Raw genomic sequence first — 22,440 nt, 5'->3', positions numbered from 1 at the left:
ATACTCAACGCAGACACTTTTTACTAGTTAAGCTCAACTTTTTTTTATTGTTTGGTTCTAAGAAGACTTCAGGGAATATTTTTGGTTTAAGATTATCTCAGAGCAACAGTTTCATAGGTTCATCCGGCCTCCATGGCTCCAGAAAGTCTGGAGTCCATGAGAATTTTAAATTCTGTTCTACATTTTCCCCCTTTTGATCAGGATTCTTATATAGAATCTTTGATCAAAATGTTCAGTAATGCCAGACACACACCACAGAACCAGAAACTTTTTAAGGGAAGGGGCATTGCCCTTTAAGCATATGGAGTCAGAAAGACCAAAGTTCAAATACCGGCTTGACCACTCCCTGGCTGTGTAGCCTTGAGCAAGTTATTCAACACCTCTGTGCCTCATTTATCTCATCTGTAATACCTACCTATACCTCATAGGTTGTTATAAGGATGGAGGAGCTAATACGTGCATGTAGAGTGCTCAGATGAGTGACATGGACTCAGAAGTCAGTACTCACTGACTCTCATCACAGTTCCTTCTCCCCTACCCACCCCAGCACTCAGCATGGCTCTCGGCAAAAAGTGCCCACTCACTCCCTCCCTGCTAAGTCTTAACTCCCAGAATAAGAGAAAAAGGCCCCCGCCTCCTCACTGGAGAGCCCCTTGGAGCCAGTACCCTGGACTCTTGGGAGGCTCTGCGCTTTGGACTTAGCTTGGAGCATTTCCCTTTGGCTTCTTTGCCCCCAGGGAAATGATCTGCTTGTCTCTCCCAGACCTGCCCACCTGGATGACCAGGCTTACGAGTGTGTGGACATGAGGAACTCTTGGCTTGTTCTGCTCCAGGGATGAGCTCTGGAGGAGGCAGCTGCTCAACTGGGCATAAAGGGAATAGAAACCCACCTCACTACCAGCCTGAGGTTGGACAGGCTGCCCAGGTCAAGGCCTTGGGCACTTCAATCATTAGGCCACAGCCCTCCAGTGCTTCTCTCCTCCCCAGGTACCCTCATCCCCCAGGTGGGTACCCAGGTTGTTCTGCCTTCCAGAACAACACCTCTTTGTCCCCTCCAAGAGCCTTATTTCAATTCATTCTTTCACAGCACCCTACCCCTATGAGAAACTTTATTATTTGTTTTATTTTTTTATCTTGCACTAGAATTTAAGCTACTTGAGAGCAAGACTTTCGTCTGCTTTAACCTTTATGATTACCCTTACGGGCAGATAATATCACCACTAAATAAATGGACAAACTGAGATATCCCAGCTAGTTAGTGGCAGAATGAGGAATGAAGGCCAGGTCTGTCTGATAGTCAAAAGCTCATATTCTAACATACAAACACCACGTGACCCAGCAATTCCAATCCTAGGTATATACTCAGAAGACGTGAAAGCAGGAACGCAAACAGAAACCTGTACACAATGTTCACTACAGCACTTTTCACAATAACCAAAAGGTGGAAACAACAGAGATGTCTATCAACAGATGAATGGATAAACAAAATGTGATATATACACACAGTGGAGTATTACCCAGCCATAAAGAGAAATGAAGTCCTGATGCATGCCACTACATGGATGAACCTTGAAGACATGATGCTGAATGAAATTTGCCACTTGCAAAAGGACAAATACCGTATGATCTCAATTATATAAAGTATGCAAACATAGAGAAACCAAAAATTATCAGTGGTTATCAGGGGTGGGAGGGGAAAAAGGCAGAGTTTTTGCTTAGGGGGCAGTGAGTTTATGTTAATGGTGGAGGAATGATTTGGAAAAGGACAGTGAGAACGGCTGAACGTCTTGAAGAATGTAATCAATGTACTGAATTGTACATGCAGAAACTGTCAAATTGATGTATGTTTTATTGTGGATATTTTCACCACAATTAAAAAAAGCTCACATTCTGAGCCTTTACGCTAAGGCAGAGCTTGGCTCACTTTTCAAGTTTGGGGTGCTCAGGCCTGGAGCCCACAGTATGTTTCCTGCAGCAGCAATAGCACTAATGGGTCAGGAGATATTTATGAGAGTCCTAGGAACATTCTTTCCCACTGTTGCAAGAGACAAGCTAGCTGGGCTGCACTCCTGCCCTCTTGGAGTCCAAGGGCTACTTGGACAGAGACATATATTCTAGTCTCTTTGCTGCAAAGCAGACTCTGTGAAAGCTAGAAAAGTGTACAAAACTGCTTTGTGGTGCGTGCCAACTGAGGGATACTCAGGAAAGTCACAACAGTGGGGCCTGGGAGGGTAGGGTGTGCTTGTCAGGGAAGACACACTGGGCAGAGAGGGCTGCAGGAGCAAAGGCCAATAAGACAGGGCTTGTTTGGAAAATGGCTAAGGGTGCCAATGGCTAGAGCCTAGAGTGTGTTGGGAAAGGTGGGTGACGCCAAATCATGGAAGGTCTAAAAGAGACTGGGAAAGATTGGGTTTCTTATGCTCTGCACATTTGATAACGGGTCCACCAACAGAACAATAGCTGACTGCTTACACTGGGTACTTTTTATCTTACAGTGCATTCTGTCACTCTACGCTCACAACTGGTAGTATGCAGGAAAGAGCTGCAAGTTTAGGATCAGGAACCTGGGGTCCACTGCACCTGGGTAGATTTGAACAGATCATTTGACATTTGGCCATCATACCTTACTCATCTCTGACAGCAGGGTCCAATTCACAGGGCTTTAGGAAAGATTACACGAGACTACACGTGTTAAAACGTTATATTCAACTTCTGGTTCTCAGTTCTTCCTCTGTAAGATGAGGACAAATCCTGTCCAGCTTAACTCAGAGGGCCGTGGCTGCGGTTTTGTAAGAGAAGACCACATGGCAAAAATCTTACTCACAAGGCAAGTAAGGATTCCCCTCTTGGCAGATGAGGCCCGGGAAGTTCGCGCTTCTCGGTTTGTGGGCTGAGCGCCTCAAGGGAGGGGCTCTCCTAGTACTAGTCACAGCTACTTATTTGGGACAGGGAAGGACAGGGAGCGATAGGTACAGGAAGCGTTCGAGAGAGAAAGGGCGGCAGACGCAGATGCACTGACGTGCCAGAGCCGGGCCCTTTTACAGGACGAGAACTTATCGCGCCCCACCCCCAACGTCTCAAAGCCACCAATCAGCGAGCGGGCCACTCCGTGACGCTCTCTTCCCGCGACGAAGCCGGCGGCGATTCCTGGTGGCCGCCCGGGCGCTGAGGCGATGAGCAGCCGGGAGGTGCTGGGCCAGGCGGCCCGGCTGGCCTCCTCCGGTCTCCTCACGCAGGTACTCTCTGCCCAGTCATCCCCCGGCCTGGCCCGCAGCCGGTTCTGCAGCTGGGACTCGCGGGGAGGTGGCGCTGCGGCCTTTGAGAGCCCGCTCTGGGCAGACACCGTCCTGACGTGGACCCCGCTACGGAGGGGTCGACAGGAGGTGGTGGCGGTGCTGAGGGGCGTCTGGGCCCCGGGCTTGGGAATCTGCGTTCACAGGCCTGGCAGGGAGATTGCAAACAAGCCACTTTCTGACGATTATTTTTTCCCATCTGGCACTAGGAGAGAGATCAGGTGTCAGGGTAGCATTTCCTGCTCTGGAATCTGTTATTTGTAAGACAGGAGGTTCATTTTCTCCATGCCCCACCCCTGCCCCCCAAAACACCTTCCTCATACTCTCTGGCTCCCCCTGAGTTCAGAGAGACAGTAGGACCAAGGCTCAGGCAAGCCTGGATTGGAATCTTGGTTCTACCACGCACTAGCTGTGTGCATGACCCAGGACAAGCGACTGCTAACTTCAGTTCCTGATGGGCAAAATGGGTGTAATAATAGTACCTAACTCATAAGGTTGTTGTGAGGATTGATTAAGATCATTCAAATAAATGCATTTAACGCTGTTAAAGTAGCGGGCTGCTTCTTCCTTTTGGCTGTGTGACCTTGGACAAGTCACTTCCCCTTCTTGACACCAATTTTCCTTATCTGTCAGAGGACATGGTCTGTGCCAGTTAGTCCAAGTGATATCTAAAGATTCAACTCTAGGAGCTGATCATTCTAAGTCAAGGGGCTCAAATTCTCTGTGTCCCATTCTTGACCCTTTCAAACCTTCACCACAAGTCTTGAGTCCGCCCTCTTCCTTAGAGAGGCAGTGTGTCACATGGAGGTTAGGAGAAAGAACCAGGCAGCCTTGAGTTCAGGTTTGGGCCTTGACACTTGCTAAATGCCTGCCCTTGGGAAAATCACTTCTCTGAGCATCAGTTTCCTCATCTTAAATGAGAACTATAATTCAACATCTTAGGGTCATTAGGGAGAATAGATGAAATCAGAGCACTGAACCTGTTTGCACTGGTTCAGTATTGGCTGACAAAGCGAAATTGGAACAGACCTGCATTTTTAAAATTCGGTTGATCCAGAACTATAACCAGAATGGGAAAAATTAGAGTTCAAAACCCTGTAGTGGGAGACTTGGAAGAGGCATAGTGAGCCCTTTCAGGAGCCTGATGTGTGAGATTGGATTACCACTAGGACTGAGGAAAGCAACACAAGTTCAAAGTGGTGTGGTCGGCTGCCATCTTTGAGTGGGGCACTGCTGTTTCTGACTCTGCGCAAAATCTGTCAAAAAGGGAAGGACAGGGTTTGAAGCCCTGGGCGAAGTCATTGCTATTATGTGACTGGCACATGGTTGTTGTTGCGTGCTATAGAGTCGATTCTCTGACTCAGTGACGCTATATGACAGAGTAGAACTGCCCTACAGAGTTTCTTAGGCTGTAATCTTTACAGGATCAGATCGGCAGGTTTTTTCTCCCGCGGAGCTACTGATGGGTTCGAACCACTGACCTTTAGGTTAGCAGCCAATTTCTTAGTCATTGCATCACCAAGGCTCCTTTTTGGGACGTTACAAGTACTTAATAAATGTTGTTATTTGTTGTCGTGGAGTCGATTCTGACTCCTGGCAACCCCACGTGTGCAGAGTAGAACTGTGCTCCATGGGGTTTTCAAGGCTGTAACCTTTTAGAAACAGACAGCCAGGCCTGTCCTCTGAGGTGCCCCTTGGTGGGTTCAAACCACCAACCTTTTGGCTAGTAGTAGAGCACTTAACCGTTTGTGCCACCCAGGGTCTTAATAAATTTTAACTATTTTTATTAGGGTAATAACGATTTTTTAAATAGTGTAGGGTTGAAATGTGATAATCGACGAGTAAAGCATGGAGAAGAGTGCCTAACATTCATAATTGCTGAATTGTTCTTAGCTGCCACCGAATTGACCCTGACTCGTGGCAGCTTTACGTACAACGGAATGAAACATGGCCTGGTCCTGTGTCATCCTCAGTTGCCGGCATGTTTGAGCCCATCACTGGCTACTGTGCCAATCCACCTCATTGAGGGTCTCCCACACCCTTGATCACCCTCTGCTTCACCAAACATGATGTCCTCCTCTAGCAATTGATCCCTCATGATGTATTCTTTGCAAGCGAGTCAGACAATGTTCTGTTGTGATCCATAACGGTTTCACTGGCTACTTTTTGGAAGTAGATCACCAGGCCTTTGTTCCTAGTTTGTCTTAGTCTGGAGGCTCTGCTGAAACCTATCCATCATGGGTGACCGTGCTGTATTTGAAATCCGGGTGGCATAGCTTCCAGCATCACAGCAACCTGCAAGGCACCACAGCACAACGAAAAGGTGGTTGCAAGTGCTTAATTAAGAGTGCTTTAATAATGTTAGCTATTCTTCTCATGGTGTGTATTTACATCTAATCCTAAATTCACCATTTTTTTTCCTATACCGTAGCATAAATGTCATGGTGTTGATTATTCAACCTTTGATGATACCTTGCTACCCTCATTGGTTTCATGAAAGGAAAATAAATGTAATGGAAAGCACGTTGGGCTTGGAATCAGGTGGTCTACCCTCAAGGTCAAGTGAGTAACAGATGGGAAAGAGCTTTTTTTTAACTGTAAAGTCCTTTGCAAAACTAAATGAAGACTGCGTTGGTTGTAAGTGCTTCTGTGTGGAGCAAACAGTGGGTAGCAGGAGTGACCTCAAGTTTCATTAGCTCAGACCTTTGTTCAAACCAATTAGGGGAGGGATATAGCCTGGGACATTGTTTCTTAGACAGTGGCAACTTTGACTTTGAGGTTAACGTAAATGTGTGTATGTGGCTTTGTTTCGCTTTTTTAATAGCCATAATCTTTAGGTTTCTTGAGTGTTTTAATTCAGCCCCACAAGCTTTCTAAATTACAAAACAGATGCTTGAGGTAGCTGGAATTATTGCAATTACATTTTATTCTGCAATAATTTCAGAGTTTATTCTGTCTTAACTCTGAGCCCACCATAGTAAGAGTATGAATGCCTCCATTTGTATGCATTTTTCAAAAATGCTTTCACCTCTGCCATCTCATTCAATCGTTGTTACCAATTCTGTGAGATAAGTAGCCTATTTGATAGAAGAGGAAATTGAGTCCTGTAAAAAATTAGAAAACGATGCAATGAATTGCAGCTAAAGGATGAGGCAAGACTCAGCTGAGCGCTTTCTCCGTTAAGGGCTCCCTGAATTGACTTCAGTCCTCTAAAATTGAGTGCAGAATTTGGTGTGTGTGAATATACATGCGTGTTTCTAAGGAGAGGCTACAAAGCTTTCATCGGACTCTTAAAAAGTCACCTTGGACCTACAAAGGTTGAGATTGTGATATTTTAGCTTTGGAGAACTTGCTGCTCGGTCACACTTCAGGGACAGTGTCATGTACCCTCCCTTCTTAGTCATACTTTTCCCTGGAGATTTTCAGACTGTAGTGGCTCCTTGGCATACTTCGAGTTTTCCGGATTGCAGCTGTTCATGGGTAACCCCGAGAGTGCTTGACACGGAGTGATTTGTCATTTCCTCTGGTGGGTGCTTGAATTACATCTGTGGTGCTGCTGGGGTGCACAGGGGCAGTCCCTTCGTGAGTGAGGCTTGCACCCTGCCAGCAGCCTCATTCAGCAGCCCATCTAATTACAAGCCTGAGGTTCTCTGGGTCTCATGGGAAGAATTCTTTACTCAGGTGGTTTTCTTTTTAATTCTTATTTATTTATTTAAAACATTTTATTGTAGTTTAGGTGAAAGTTTACAGAGCAAATTAGTTTCCCATTCAACAACATATACACAGCTTGTTCCGTGACACTGGTTGCAAACCCCTGAATGTGCCAGCTCTCTCCCCGCTTCCTCTCTGGGTTCCCTGTGTCCGTTCACCCAGCTTTCCTGCCCCTACTGTCCTTCTGAACTTTGCTTTTGGGCAAATGCTGCCCTTTAGGTCTTGTACAGTTGATTGTTTTGAGGCATACATTCCTCACCAGTGTTACTGTTTGTTTTATAAGCCTATCTATTGTATGACTATAAATGTAATCTCCAGGAGTGATTTCAGTTCCAAGTTTGAAAGGTGTCTAGGGGCCATAGTCTTTGGTGACCTACCAGTCTCGATCAGATGAGTAAGTCTGCTCTTATTTATGAGTTTGAATTTCGTTCTACATTTCTTTCCCACTCTGTCCAAGACCTACTATTATGGTCCTGGTCAGAGCTGTGGGTACCGGTAGCTGGGCACTATCTGGTTTTTATGGTCTCAGGCTACTGGGGGCCGTGGTTCGTGTGGTCCATTAGTCATTTGGACTAATTGTTTCCTTCACTAATTGTTTTCTTCACTCTGGGCAGGAAGAGACCAGTTATTACATCTTAGATGGCTACTTGCTCAGGTGGTTTTCTTGAGTTAACAAGTTTTTTAAAGTCTCAAGGTGTTTCCCCTGCAAATGGCAGTAGTGAGACTCTCCTTTTCCTTTATATTTGATTAATATTATTGCAGTTGTTGCTTAAAAGGTATTTCATGTGGCGTCTGGGGTCTTAAATGCTAACAAGTGGCCGTCTAAGATGCATCAATTGGTCTCAACCCACCTGGATCAAAAGAGAATGAAGAACACCAAGGTCACACGATAAGAGACAGAAAGGGCCTCATGAACCAGCGACTTACATCATCCTGAGACCAGAAGAACTAGATGGTGCCCGGCCACAACCGATGACTGCCCTGACAGGGAGCACAAGAGATAACCCCTGAGGGAGCAGGAGATCAGTGGGATGCAGACCCCAATTTCTCATAAAAAGACCATACTTAATGGTCTGACTGAGACTAGAGGAACCCTGGCGGTCATGGTCCCCAAACCTTCTTTTGGCCCAGGACGGGAACCATTACCGAAGACAACTCATCAGACATGGAAGGGACTGGACAATGGGTAGGAGAGAGATGCTGATGAAGAGTGAGGTACTTGTATCAGGTGGACACTTGAGACTGTGTTGGCATCTCCTGTCTGGAGGGGAGATAGGAGGGTAGAGAGGGTTAGAAACTGACAAAATTGTCACGAAAGGGGAGACTGGAAGGGCTGACTCATTGGGGGAGAATAAGTCGGAGTATGGAGTAAGGTGTGTATAAGCTTATATGTGACAGACTGACTTGATTTGTAAACGTTCACTTAAAGCTCAATAAAAATTATTAAAAAAAAAAAAAGGTATTTCAACTCCTGTCTGGAAAGTGGCAAATATTCAATAAATAAACACAGCCTTTTCTGTTTTCTAATTGAGAAACCTGAAGTTCAGAGAGATTAAATGTCATTATTGGAATCCCTGGATACTACCAGGCAGAGAACAAAGGGGAATTAAACCTCGTGAGTCTGTTCTACCCTGCAGGCTCCCACTTACTGAGTGTGTGCTCTTGCTAAACAGGCTGGTGGCTTCCCGCTAGAGGGAGGGGCCGTGTGAACCACTAACTAACTAGAATTCTCCTTCTGCCTCCTGGAGTGCAAGACTTCGAACCTGAATAGATTTGCTGAATCTCTGGGGGCCTGTCTCTTCTCATCCGTAAATTAAGGAGACTCCAAGTGCCTTCCTGTATACTCACAGGAATACTGAGAGGCCCCAAGGAATGAAATTTCAGAAGAAAAGCAGGCAGGCTGAGTATTTTAGAGAGAGCCGCCATGGGAAAGCTGCCTTGTGTCTTATGTCACGTTAGGGAGAGCAGCCACATTGTTCTCATCTCAGCAAAGTAAATGTTTCAACATAACTTACTCGTTTTTGTTCTTTTTCTGTAGGTGTTGTTTCGATTGATCACCTTTGTCTTAAATGCATTTATTCTTCGCTTCCTATCAAAGGAAATTGTTGGCATAGTGAATGTAAGGTAGGTAAGAGGGATGTACCCTGGCCCTGTCCACAACTCACACCCCTAGTCAGGTTTTCCTCAAACCCTGTGCCTGTCGCCCTGGGGTTTTAGAAGCATGCACTTGGACCAGAAGCAGCGTGTTTTAGCAGTGGGCTGAGGGGGAGCATGCTGGGGTGGGGTGGTGACTGGGTGATGTTGCCTTTAGTGGGCCCGTGGAGTGTTTCCATTAGCAGCCTGCAACTGCACGTTTCTGTGCCAGCTGTTCCAGTTTGCTGCTCCCAGAACTCAGGAGATGAGTGGGAGTAATGTGTTGCAGAGCCCATCTGAGGTATAATCCTGTGTTCTTGTCCTGTTGTCAGCAAAGGAAGCAGGAGTTCTGTAGTTCACGAGGATGTGCTGAGTAATTGCAGGGCTGGAGCAGCAGCCTTCCTCCCTCCTCAACGATGCTCTGACTGGGGTGTGGTAACCAGGGTGAGAGCTGGAGTTCTTGCTGTTGGTTGCTTGGCGGCTCCTGGAAAGCCGACTTGCTTTGTCTTTTAAACTCGGCTTGTCTCTCCTAGTCTCCTCCTTTCTGCTCAAGGACACCCACACATATTTTGTATTCATAAATGACGCAAAAGTACATGAAATGATGTGCTCAGCTTCTCAGGTGTCTTCGCATCCTGATAAACAAGACAGTATGTTCTAGGTAGATTTCACGTCTAGCACTTACAAACATATGCTCTTGGCTCTGTTTTCAGTGGCAGTTCTCAAACTTAGGTGGGCGGAGGAATCATATGGGGCACTTTGCACTAGGGAGGGCTCAGGAGAGGTCTAGGAGTCTGCTCTTTTTTTTAATTGTGCTTTAAGTGAAAGTGCAAATCAAGTCAGTCTGTCATACAAAAACTTATACACACCTTGGTATGTACTGCTAGCTGCTCTCCCCCTAATGAGACAGCACACTCCTCTCCACCCTGTATTCCCCATGTCCATTTAACCAGCTCCTGTCCTCCCCTGCCTTCTCATCTTGCCTCCGTACAGGAACTGTCCATAGTCTAGGAGTTTGCATTTTGACAAGCTTCTCAGGTAATTTTGAAGTATGGACCGTATTTTGAGAAATAGTATTTTAAAAGCAGGAAGGAAGAGGGCCAAATCCTTTTAGGAACTCAAATTTTAAAGTTTGGGCCTCTCCCCATCCATCCTTTTTGGGTTGTAGGTCTCTGCTTTAACAGCTGTGTCCGGCCTACTCTCACCTGCTTAAGAGCTCCTTGTTTGTGGTGTTGGACAGAAGCGCTGTATAGCAGGATGACCCTCTGCGTAACCCAGAGACCTTAGCCCTGGGCAATTCTAACTGAGGAAGGCAAATCTCAGTTACTCCTTGCTAAGGAGCAGGAAGGTCCACCTTGGTGCTGCCCACCTAGGAGGTACCCAGGCAAGCCTTGCCGATCTAGGCTGTAGCCTCTGGAATGGTTGCCAGCCTGATAGCCTATCCAGAGATTCTTTTGGCCAGAGCCTCCACTTAGCAGAGAGTCAGCTTCTCCCACAGGGGCCATTGGGTCAACAGTACTGGTGTGACCAAAATCTTCCCCTGCTGCGTGGGGCCATGGTCTTATCCTGCTCTCCTCATGATCAGAGCCACCTGTGCCGAAAGCCACAAAACCTGCAGGTTTTTTGCGGGGGGTCACTAACAGTTTCTCTCCTGGCCATCACTCACTATAGGCACACACACTCAGGTGTCCGTTGTTTGGTTCCTAACTCTGCTGTTCACCTAAATTAGACCTGTGGGGAGTGTCTTAGTTACCTAGTGCTGCTGTAACAGAAATATCGCAAGTGGATGGCTTTAACATACAGAAGTTTACTTCTCATAGTTTAGGAGGCTAGAAGCGGAATTCAGCGTGCTGGGTCTAGAGGAACTCTTTCTCTCTGTCTTGGCTCTGGAGGAAGGTCCTTGTCTCTTCTGAGCTTCTGCTCCTGGGCAGTCTTCATATGGCTTGGCATCTCTCTTTCCCCATCTCTGCTTGCTCACTTGCTTCTTTTAATCTCTTTTATATGTCATAAGAGATTGACTCAAGACACACCCTACACTAATCCTGCCTCATTAACATAACAAAGAAAACCCATTCCCAAATGAGTTTATAACCACAGGCATAACCCGTTGCCGATTCCGACTCATAGCCACCCTATAGGTCAGAGTAGAACTGCCCCCATAGAGTTTCCAAGGAGCACCTGGTGGATTCGAACCGCTGACCTTTTGGTTAGCAGCCATAGCACTAAACCACTACGCCACCAGGGTTTCCAACCACAGGCATAGAGGTTAGGATTTACAACACATATTTTTGGAGAACACAATTCAATCCATAACATTCCACCATTGGCCCCCAAAATTCATGTTCTAGCCACATGCAAAACACATTCACCCTATCACATCATCCCAAAAGTCTTAAATCCACTCCGAGTTCGAAACCCCATCTTCTGAATCATCCAAATCAAATATGGTGGGACTTTCAGCGTATTCCATCCTGGGGCAAAATTCCTCTTCATCCGTGAAACCTAGACTACAAGTTATCTGTCTCCAAAGTTCAGTGGTGGAACAGGCACAAAGTATGGTATATATTTCCTTTACAAATGGGATCTCTTTGACCCCTTTCTTGCCTGTAGAATTCTAAGAGGCCAACAGAGTTCTTTCCTTTTGCTCTTTCTCTGTCCTCTTCAGCCTAAGCTGAAGAAAACCCCATCAGGGTTTTCTGCTGTGGTAGTTGGTTAGATCCATCGGTCACAGGCTTAATCTCTTTAACAAAAGATTATGTAGCCACGTGAACATTCTAAGACACATGTCCTTTGTTTGTACAACAGAATTTCCCAAATCTTTAAGTTTTGTTTTAATTTTGCCCGGTTCATTTTCAAGTCCTTGTCTTTCCTTTCACATTTCACTATAAGCAGCAAGGAGAAACTACACGGACACTAAGACCTTGCTTAGAAATCTCCTTAGCCAGATATCTAAGTTCATCACTTACATGTGCTGCCTTCCACTGAACATTTGAACATAGTTCAGACAAGTTCTTTGCCACTGTGTAAAAAAGCATCGCTCTTTCTCCAATGCTCATCATTTTCTTTTAAAGCCTCACTAGAAGCACATTTAACATCCACATTTCTAGCAACGTTCTGTTGCTGGTGCCATATATGTTCTCTAAGATAATAAGAGGCTTTCTCTATAGGTCTTCACTTCCTTCTGAACCCTTACCAGAATTGCGTTTGATGTCCATAATTCTACCAACAGTCTCTTCAGGACAATCTAGGCTTTTATTCTTTGGCACCTTAAAACTCTTCCAGCCTCCACCCATTACCCAATTACAAAACCGTTTCCACATTTCAGGTATCTGTTAGAACAGCACCCCACTCTTCTGGTAAACGGTCCTATGTAATCAACGTGCCACCAGGTTGCTGGCTGATCACCTCAAGGACTGGTACCATATCAGGGACTCAGTGTTGGTCTCTGCTGCTGGCAGACTGGGCACTCAGCAGTGGCTGTAGCCAAGTCAGCCTTGGTGAGTGGAAATCCATGTTGCTGAGCCCATGCATAACCTCCATCCCTGCCATCATGGCCACTTTGTTCATAAGCCCATTGGGCAATGACAGTAGTGGATAGGGAAAGAGGATAACTTGTTTCCACAGAATGTGTCATCCTGTTCACATATGAGACATAAATACCTTTACTTCTTTGGCCCATTCAGAGAGGTCTGTCCACATACCTCTTCCCCATACGTCCTTGTCACCAATTTTCTTAGTAAGCTACTGATGCTATAACAGAAATACCACAAGTGGATGGCTTTAACATACAGAAGTTTATTTTCTCACAGTTTAGGAGGCTAGAAGTCAGGATTCAAGGTGGGAGCTCTAGGGGAAGGATTCCTCTCTCTTGGCTCTGGAGGAAGGTCTTTGTCTCTTCTGAGCTTCTGCTCCTGGGCAGTCTTCCTGTAGCTTGGCATCTTTCTTCTCCCATCTTTGCTTGCCCACTTGCTTCTTTTAATCTCTTTTATATCTCAAAAGAGATATACTCAATAGACACCCTACACCAATCCTACCTCATTAACGTAACAAGGACAACCCATTCCCAAATGAGATTCTAGCCAGAGGCGTAGAGGTTAGGCTTTACAACACATATATTTGGGGAACACAATTCAGTCCATAACAGGGAGTCCCACAGGCGTCCACTGCTCTCCACATTGCCACCAGTGGGTTGTAACCAAGACTTTTTCTCCTTACTGATGCTGACAAAATCCCAGAAGCTCTTTCAAGGAAAATCTAGAGACCTTCTTGACTTTTGTATTTCCTTTTCAGGCTAACACTGCTTTACTCCACCACCATCTTCCTGGCCAGAGAGGCATTCCGCAAAGCATGTCTGAGTGGAGGCGCCCAGCGAGACTGGAGCCAGACCTCCAACCTCCTGTGGCTCACGTGAGTTGTGCTTTGGCAGGAGAGAGCTTCACAAAGGGAACTGTAAGTTAAACATAACACTTGCTGAAAGCTGAGTTTTTTCCAGATTCAGTTTTCCAATGGATTTGGGGAGCTAGGCTTGTGACAGGAAGAGGAAAATGTCTGTGTTGAAGGAGCTTCTTGGATTGTTTTATCTCTGGAGGCCAGGAGCAGAGAGGAGGCTCCAGGGTTGGGATTTCTGGACCAGGTTTCTAGCCCTGTTTTACCCTTTTTGGAGGTTGTTTCTGCTGTTCCTGATCCCAACTCTGGGTCCCACTTGGCCAGTGCTTTATTTTTTTATTCTCAATCTTTTCCTCCTATAGTATCTTCTGAGCTTTTAACAACCACTTAGTATTTTCTGAAAACCTTGTAGGAGTTTTATTATGTCTTCACTTTTGTTAGGCTGATTTCAGTTTTGAGCCTTTTAGAATTTTCTTGGAGGGCAGGGGTCTGGGGACCATGGTTTCAGCAGACATCTAGGTCAGTTGGCATAATAAAATCTATTAAGAAAACATTCTGCATCCCACTTTGGTGTGTTGAGTCTGAGGTCTTAAACGCTAGCAAGTAGCCATCTAAGATGCATCAACTGGTCTCATGCCACCTGAGAATGAAGAACACCAAAGATACAAGGTAATTATGAGCCCAAGACACAGAAAGGGCCACATAAATCAGAGACTACATCAGCTTGAGACCAGAAGAACTAGATGGTACCTGGCTACAACCGATGACTGCCCTGACAGAACACAACAGAGAATCCCTGATGGAACAGGAGAGCAGTGGGATGCAGACCTCAAATTCTTGTAAAAAGACCAGACTTAATGGTCTGAGACTAGAGGGATCCTGGAGGTCACTGTCCCCAGACCTGTTGGCCCAAGACAGGAACCATTCCCAAAGCCAACTCTCCAGACAGGCATTGGACTGGACTATAAGATAGAAAATGATACTGCTGAGGAGTGAGCTTCTTGGCTCAAGTGGACACATGAGACTATGTGGGCAGTTCCTGTCTGGAGGGGAGATGAGAAGGCAGCGGGGGACAGAAGCTGGCTGAATGGACACGGGGAATACAGGGTGGAGAGAAGGAGTATGCTGTCTCCTTAGGGAGCGAGCAACTAGGAGTACATAGCAAGGTGTATATAAATTTTTGTTTGTGAGACTGACTTGATATGTAAACTTTCTGTTAAAGCGCAATAAAAAAAAAAAAGAAGAATTTTCTTGGAGACCAAGTACGTCAACTGAAAAATGCCATGGCTCTTCTGCAGTTAGATCCCTGCAGGGAGGGCTGGCACTTGAGGTTGCTTCTGCTGCCCTTGCATAACCCCTTGTTACATCATGGAAATGACTGTCCTAAGGGCTGGCGGACGTTCATTTATTAGAGGAATGACTGCCACCACCTAGTTCTGTTTCATGTCTTTTTGGTGCACATGTGAAAGGATATTGTGCACCGGACTGTGGTCGTTTGGGGTGCAAGCCAGCTGTATACTGTCTGTTAGTCATTCTAAGCACAGGCACCAGGAATTTTTCCCTGGGAGTTTTGCTCATCGAGCCAGTATAACACAGTGGATGGAAGTATAGGCTTTTCAGTTAGACGGATTGGGATTGGGTCCCGTTTCTGCCCTTGACATGAACTTGGCTAAATTATCCAGTGCCCATCAACCTCTGTTTCCTCATCTTACAAATGGGGACAATGACAGAGGATCATTGTAAGATGTCAGTGAGATAGTGAATCACAGTACCTGCACACAGTAAGAGTACCTTAATAAACGGTAGCTATTTTTATTTTTATTATGCCTGGTGGTTAAGAGCTACAGCTGCTAACCGAAAGGTTGGCAGTTCGAATCTGCCAGGCTCTCCTTGGAAACCCTATGGGGCAGTTCTACTCTGTCCTGTAGGGTTGCTATGAACCGCAATCGACTCGACAGCAACAGGTTTTATATTCCTTTTCTGTTCAGTGTTATTATTCTAATGTGTATTTTAAATTTAGCAGATTAAAAACTTTTCTTTTCCTTCTTCCAGAGTCCCGCTGGGTGTGTTTTGGTCCCTGTTCCTGGGCTGGGTCTGGTTACAGCTGCTTGAAGTGCCTGATCCTAATGTCGTCCCCCATTATGGAACTGGAGTGGTGCTGTTTGGTCTCTCTGCAGTGGTGGAACTTCTGGGAGAGCCCTTCTGGGTCTTGGCACAAGCACATATGTTTGTCAAGCTCAAGGTCTGTGTACCTTCTTCTGTGAATGGGAAACATGAAGAGTAAGGAAGTGGTTTTTTAAAAATGCTTTTATACAAGAGAATGATTTCTCCAGACTTACATCTAAAAAAATATTTCGAAAAAGGTAACATGACCAGTTCAGTTCATTTAATTGAAGTTTGTCAGATGGGCTGGGCTAAAGCTTACCTCTGCTACATACTATTAGTGAAGCCCTGGTGGTGTAGTGGGTAAGAGCTCAGCTGTTAACCAAAAGGTTGGCAGTTCGAATCCACCATCTGTTCCTTGCAAACCCTACATTGCAGTTCTACTCTGTCCTGGAGGGTCACTATGAGTTGGAAGCGACTTGACATTAATTAGTTTAGATAAGAATTTAGGAAGACAATAAAAGTTTTTGAGATTTTTCTAGTGACCCTCCTTGGATATGAATATTAGCTTTTCTCTTCATCTTTTAAAATATAGTATTTGATACCTACAAAAGAGTATGTCTTAATTATCTAGTACTGCTATAACTGAAATACCACAAGTGGGTGGCTTTAACAAAAAGAAATTTATTTTCTCACGGTTGTTGTTTGCTGTCCAGCCAGTTCCAACTCATAGCGACCCTATAGGACAGAGTAGGGTTTCCTAGGCAGACGTCTTTACAGGAGCACATAGATCACCAGGCCTTCTCTCCCACAGGGTGGCTGGTGGGTTCAAACCACCAACCTAGCAGCCAAGTGCTTAACCATTGGGCCAGCAGATCTCCTTTTCTCACAGTTAGGAGGCTGGAAGTCTGAATTCAGGGCCTCAGCTCTATGGGAAGGCTTTCCCTGTCTTTTGGCTCTAGGGGGAGGTCCTTGCCTGTTTTCAGCTTTTGTATCTTGGTTCCTTGGCAAGCTCCAAGCTGCATCAGTCCTCCCAGTTTGTCCTTGCTTGTGTCTGTGCTTAAAATGCTCCTTTATATCTCAAAAGTGATTGGCTTAAGACATACCCTACACTGATATAGCCTCATTAACAAAACAAAGAAAATCCTCTTCCCAAATGGGATTATATCCACATGTATAGGTGTTAGGATTTACAACAGAGTTTTTCAGGGACACAGCCCAATCCATAACAATATAAGTAATGTGTACATCTTAAACCATGATAATACAGAAGATTCATGAACCTACCACCCAACCCAAGAAGAGAATATTGCTAATAAATCATGCCCACCCATATGCCCCACCCTGATCCCCAGTGTAGCCACTATGGTAGATTTTCTGTTTAAAATCTAATTTTAAAATTGTTGCATTTTTATTTGTTAATAATGTTTGTAAAGTGAACCCTTCCCCATGTCTTTGTAGGTGATCGCTGAGAGCCTGTCAGTAATCCTCAAGAGTGTCTTGACAGCCTGCCTCGTGCTGTGCTTGCCTCACTGGGGACTGTATATTTTCTCTTTGGCCCAGGTAAGAGTCATGGCCTTTAACTTTTTGTAAGGTCTTTGTTTCTCTGTCCGGTGTTTTCTTTTTGTTTCTGCTTCTTCGTGGTTTACAGTCACAGTTTTCATGCATGTGGGAAAGGCTGGAAGCACTAGAAGGCTGGCCTGGGACTGCTTCTTTGCCTGCCACTTCCATCCTAATGTCAACACTGAGTTCCCAGGGGCCTGGTGATGACCACACACTTGGCCTCTTTTGTCAAACATCTGAAACTCCTCTTAGACACTCTTTGGGCAAGCCCATATCAAACTGATCTTTGATTGTTCGACAGTCTTACCAAAACCAAAACCAAACCCAAACCCACTGCTGTCGAGTCGATTTCTGACTCATAGTGACCCTATAGGACAGAGTAGCACTGCCCCATAGAGTTTCCAAGGAGCACCTGGAGGATTTGAACTGCCGACCTCTTAGTTAGCAGCCATAGCCACCAGGGTCTCCTGGCAGTCTTAAGGAGAAGAAAAAAGGCAGCAAGAGGGTGGCGTGGGAATCAAATTGAATGTGTGTTATTTTCCCTATGTTTCAATCAGTTGTTTGCTGAACAGGAGGAAAATCTGCCAAGCTTGTTTTAAACTTAGATTGTAATCTCAGAATTTCAGAGGGCATGAACCTAATCATAGCAGGTACGTTTTCAGTTTCAGCAATTTGGCTTAATTTCCATCTCATCATTTTTTAGTTCTATTCAGATGATAAAAATATAATTGTAGTACCAGTGCTATTTAAAAAAAAAAATGAAACCTAAGATCAGATAGTTACTAGAACATCTTATAGTACAAAGAAATTTGTAATTTTTGTTAATGTGTAGGAAGACAAATTGAGATTCTTAGTAATGATTTATGTGAAATTCTTTCCCATGTTGTAGGCAAGAACTACAAATATTTTTATGAAACACAGAAGAGGTAGATTTAAAATTTATAAAATAAGAATGAGAACTGCCTCCTAAAAACCATTTATAACAGCCACAAGTTTTAGAGACGGTGTCTGTGATTACTTTTGCCATGTTTCATTGGTGCTGGAGCTGCAGTTCTCAGCATCGGTCATTATTTCTGCTGTGCTCTCCCTGATAGGATAGGAGGGCCACGGAGTCTCCCGGTTATTGTTTGACCCTTCTTGGGAAAGGCACTCGCATTATGACTTTCTGGCTAGGTCAGCAAGGCCAATTCTGAATTTATTTGCTCTCTTGTCATAAAACTTTTGAGAGCTCTTCTCTGGTAAATTCTCTGTCAGTGTTCACATGAGAGGTTAAAGAACCAACAGCACCTCATGGCAGCACGTGAACCCTGCCCAGGGCCCTGGGATTCCCCTTTGTTCTGCCTGCCACCAGGTCTCTCCTTAAAAGAGCCCTTTGCCCCCACTTAAACCATGATATCATATGCCAAATAAAAGGGTCAATCCAGAATATATAAAGAACACTTAGGACTCAATAACAAAAAAGACAAACAGCCCAATTAAAAAACGGGCAAAGGACTTGAATAGACATTTCTTCACAGAAGATGCACAAGTGGCCAATAAGCACAAGAAAAGATGCTCAGCATCATTAGTCACCAGGCAAAGGCAAATCACATCCACAGTGAGATAGAACTTCACACGCACAGGAATGGCTAGAATTTGTTTTTTTTCCTAAATTTTATTAATTTTGTTGTGGAGAATATACACAACAAAATGTACACCAATTCAACAGTTTCTACATGTACAACTTAATAACATTGATGGGCTAGAGTTTTTAAGTGGAAAATAACAAATACTGGCAAGGATGTGGAGAAATTGGAACCCTGGTCCATTGTTGGTGTGATTGTAAAATGGTGCAGCTGCTATGGAAAGCAATTTGGTTGTTCCTCAAAAAGTTAAACATAGAATTACCATTAGATAATTAGGGTCACCATGAGTCGGAACAGACTCAATGGCAACGGGTTTATTTGTTTGTTTTCATTAGGTATGTAGGCAAAAGGAGGCAGGGATTCAAATAGATAAGTGTATGCCAACGTTCACTGAAGCAGCATTCACAATAGCCAAAAGTGGAAACAACCTAAATGTTCATCAACTAAGAGATAGCTAAACAAAATGTGATATATCCACACAATGGAATATTATTCAGCCATAAAAGGAATGAAGTACTGAAATGTGCTACAACTTGGATGAACCTTGAAAACATTATGCTGAGTGAAAGAACCAGACACAAAAGGCCATATATTGTATGATCCCATTTATATGAAGTGTCCGGAATAGTCAAGTCCATGGAGGGAAGAAGCAGATTTAGGGCTGAGGGAGGTGGGTAATAAGGAGTGACGACTAATGGGTTTCGTTTTGGGTGATGAAAATATTCTTCAACTAGATAGTGGTTATTGTTGCGCAACATTGGGAATGTACTAGAAGTCCCTGAGTTGTATACTTTAAAGTGGTGAATGTTATATGAATTTTTCCTCAATAAAAAAAGGTGGGGGCTCATATAGTTAGGACACTCTACATTAAGACTACCCATAGGTTTTTTTTTTTTTTTTTAATTTTTATTGTGCTTTAAGTGAAAGTTTACAAATCAAATCAGTCTCTCACACAAAAACTTATATACACCTTGCTACATACTCCCAATTGCTCTCCCCCTAGTGAAGAAAGCCTGCCCCCTTCCTCCACTCTCTCTCCTCATGTCCATTTCACCAGCTTCTAACCCCCTCTAACATCTCATCACCCCTCCAGGCAGGAGATGCCAACATAGTCTCAAGTGTCCACCTGACCCAAGAAGCTCACTCCTCACCAGCTACCCATAGGTTTTTACTATCTCCCAAAGGCTCTGGTCAGCAGGAAATGGAGAGGTGGGGAAGGGGGCTGGAATAAAGGGCGCATTCTCACAGAGGATGCTGGCATCTGGCAGTGTGTGTCTTAAGGGGCTAGAGGCCCAAGGAAGGATCATGAGTGGTGGGCTCCGTCCTCAGGCATGGATGGAGTGGAGAGCTAAGGCACCCAAGCCTGCTAAGCTGAGACGCCTTGTCCTTGTTATGCTGTGACAAGCGCAGCCTCAGTGTTCCCAGGGAGAAAGTGGGGCCCGGAGGGCCCGTTCCTTCTTGAGCTAGTGTGCGCTGCTCTTCTCTGGAGGGCAAGAGCAGAGAAGCAAGCTTGCAAAGAAGCTCTTGCCCAACCTGCAAATAAAGCCGGGGCAGCTGCTCCTGGCCAGAAGCCATCCTTTTCTCCCGGATGGGTGGAGGGAGGGGCGGGGCCCTCTTATTACTGTACCCTTCCCTCCCCTGTCCTGTAGTAACTCTCGCCCTGCCCACATGGCTTTGGAGGGAAGGAGAGAGGCAGGAGCTCAATTCTGCTTTGTAATCATAAATGTCACAGGTTTCCGGTCCGAAATGACAGCAAGTTCCTGGATATGAGCACACTGGGGCACATAGATTCTCACAGGGTGCTGCTGCTAGGTGGGAGGACATATCCTTTGGCTAAATAGCAATCTCTTTTGAGAATGTTCCTGACATTGCTGTGGCTGTTGAGCTGGTAGGTGTCTGGCATGGCAGCTCTGGTCTGCCTGCCAGAAGAACTGCTGTCCTCCCAGTTAGGTGAGGCACTTGCAACATTTTCCACGAGGTGCTGCAGTGGAGGTGGGTCCCAGTGCATAGTGCAGTTTTCCAACAGGGTAAGGCGTTGCTCAGTAGAAGGTGCTGTTAAAACAGCTCTATTTCTTGATTGGCCTTTGAAGTCAAGTTTGTAGGCATGTCTTCATTATACCTATATTCAAAACAGTTTAATTTAAATCCATTATTTTCTTTTTTTAGCTTTTCTATACCACAGTTCTGGTGCTCTGCTATGTTATTTATTTCATGAAATTACTGGGTTCCTCAGAATCCACCAAGCAACAAACTCTTCCTATCTCCAGAATGACAGATCTGTTGCCCAGTATTACAGGAAGTGGAGTAAGTAACGTGTTTTGTATTTTATCATCTTAATCAGAGATGCTAATTATCCTTGAGGGAAAGAAACTATGACTCGTTTGTTCCTATAATAATAAAGATAATTTTATTCTAGCTCACATTTATTGAGTACTTGCTATGTACTAGGCCAGGTTTTCTCAGTCTTCACACTAGTGACATTTTGGGATGAATGATTCGTTGTTATGGGGACTGTCCTATACCTTAGGATGTTTCGGGACATCTCTGATCTCTACCCACTAGATGCTGGTAGCACCCCCACCTCCAGTTGTAACAACCAAAAACGTCTGCAGTTGTTGCCAAATGTCCCCTGGTCGGGGGGCAAAACTGCCCCCAGTTGAGAACTACTGTGGTAGACCCTATGCTGAGTACTTTACATGTCTTATTTAATACTTATAACAACTCTATGTGGCTGACACTGTCATCATTTCCATTTTAGTGTTGAGGAACTAAGGCTTAGTGATTAAATAACTTGTCTAAGGTGAGGATGGAAGCCTGGAGTAGTTCGAATCCCAGCAGCACAGGCTCTGACCACTGTGTTCCACTCTCTCTATTCTGCTGTGTCCATTGCCTTTCCCCTGAACTGACTTCTAGCACAGTCTAGAGTGCTGAGAAGCCAGGGATGACCCCTACATAGTTCCTTTGCCTACTTGTCAGAGTATCTTTCAGGCGATCCCCTTTCCTGTCTGCACCACTGAGGTGTGGAAGTAAAGCTCCATCTTTTTCTTCTCAGCTCCTTACCTCTCAGTCCATGTATTTGTATTTCCTACTGTACACGGGCCTGGAGGTACACATGAGCTTCTCTAGCACACTGCCTCTGCTCAGGTGCCTTGTGAACTGCTCCATTTCGGTCTGACCCGCTTTCCCTTCCTCCCATACTTCTTTGCTTGCTGAATGTGGCATACTTAGTTGAGCTAAAGCATTTGACGGGACTTCCTATTTCTCTTTTATGATTACTTGAAAAAGTAGTAAAATATTTGGACCTTCATTCTCAGAATTTCCAGAATCCTGTTGTACAACTTTTCAAGAAAAACCAGATGTTGTATAACAAAGCCAAATACGTTCTCATTTGTTAGATAAGAATTCTCCTCTCCGATCAGCCTAGCTCTTACCTTTAACCTAAATCAACATGACAGTTTTTGGATACCGCTGTGCCTCATTCTGCAGGCTTAGGTGGTTAGGACTTGGTATCACTTCTCTTGCTCGGAGCTTCTGTCACCTGCCCACAGAGCAGGTCTGAGAGAGCAGAAAAGTCCCTCCTCCCCGGAGTGCTCCCCAGTACTCACTTGTACCAAGCCTGACCAACT

The 22,440-nt window shown here is 45.0% G+C and overlaps 1 protein-coding gene and 1 long non-coding RNA gene across 5 annotated transcripts in view; one reads left to right on the top strand and one right to left on the bottom strand.

Annotated features, from left to right (window-relative positions):
- The window catches only part of LOC126064145 (uncharacterized), a 32,122-nt gene extending 29,147 nt beyond the window's left edge, over window positions 1–2,975 (bottom strand). For 3 of the 4 annotated variants that reach the window (XR_007514454.1, XR_007514452.1, XR_007514453.1), the window contains exon 1: window positions 2,624–2,975. This is a non-coding gene — a long non-coding RNA (uncharacterized LOC126064145). The remainder of the gene's footprint in view (window positions 1–2,623) is intronic. The other variant, XR_007514455.1, reaches the window with a different exon arrangement.
- A 146-nt stretch (window positions 2,976–3,121) lies between these two features.
- The window catches only part of RFT1 (RFT1 homolog), a 44,925-nt gene continuing 25,606 nt past the window's right edge, over window positions 3,122–22,440 (top strand). The window contains exons 1-6 of the mRNA XM_049862401.1: window positions 3,122–3,236; window positions 9,043–9,128; window positions 13,428–13,544; window positions 15,576–15,765; window positions 17,088–17,189; window positions 20,981–21,118. Of these exons, the coding sequence (XP_049718358.1) occupies window positions 3,174–3,236; window positions 9,043–9,128; window positions 13,428–13,544; window positions 15,576–15,765; window positions 17,088–17,189; window positions 20,981–21,118 (696 nt within the window). The 5' untranslated portion in view covers window positions 3,122–3,173. The remainder of the gene's footprint in view (window positions 3,237–9,042; window positions 9,129–13,427; window positions 13,545–15,575; window positions 15,766–17,087; window positions 17,190–20,980; window positions 21,119–22,440) is intronic.

The sequence above is a fragment of the Elephas maximus genome, chromosome 20, assembly GCF_024166365.1.
Source record: "Elephas maximus indicus isolate mEleMax1 chromosome 20, mEleMax1 primary haplotype, whole genome shotgun sequence".
NCBI classification, from domain to species: domain Eukaryota; kingdom Metazoa; phylum Chordata; class Mammalia; order Proboscidea; family Elephantidae; genus Elephas; species Elephas maximus.
The sequence above is the reverse complement of the archived record's forward strand: the minus strand, read 5'-3'. Positions and strand labels throughout refer to the sequence as shown.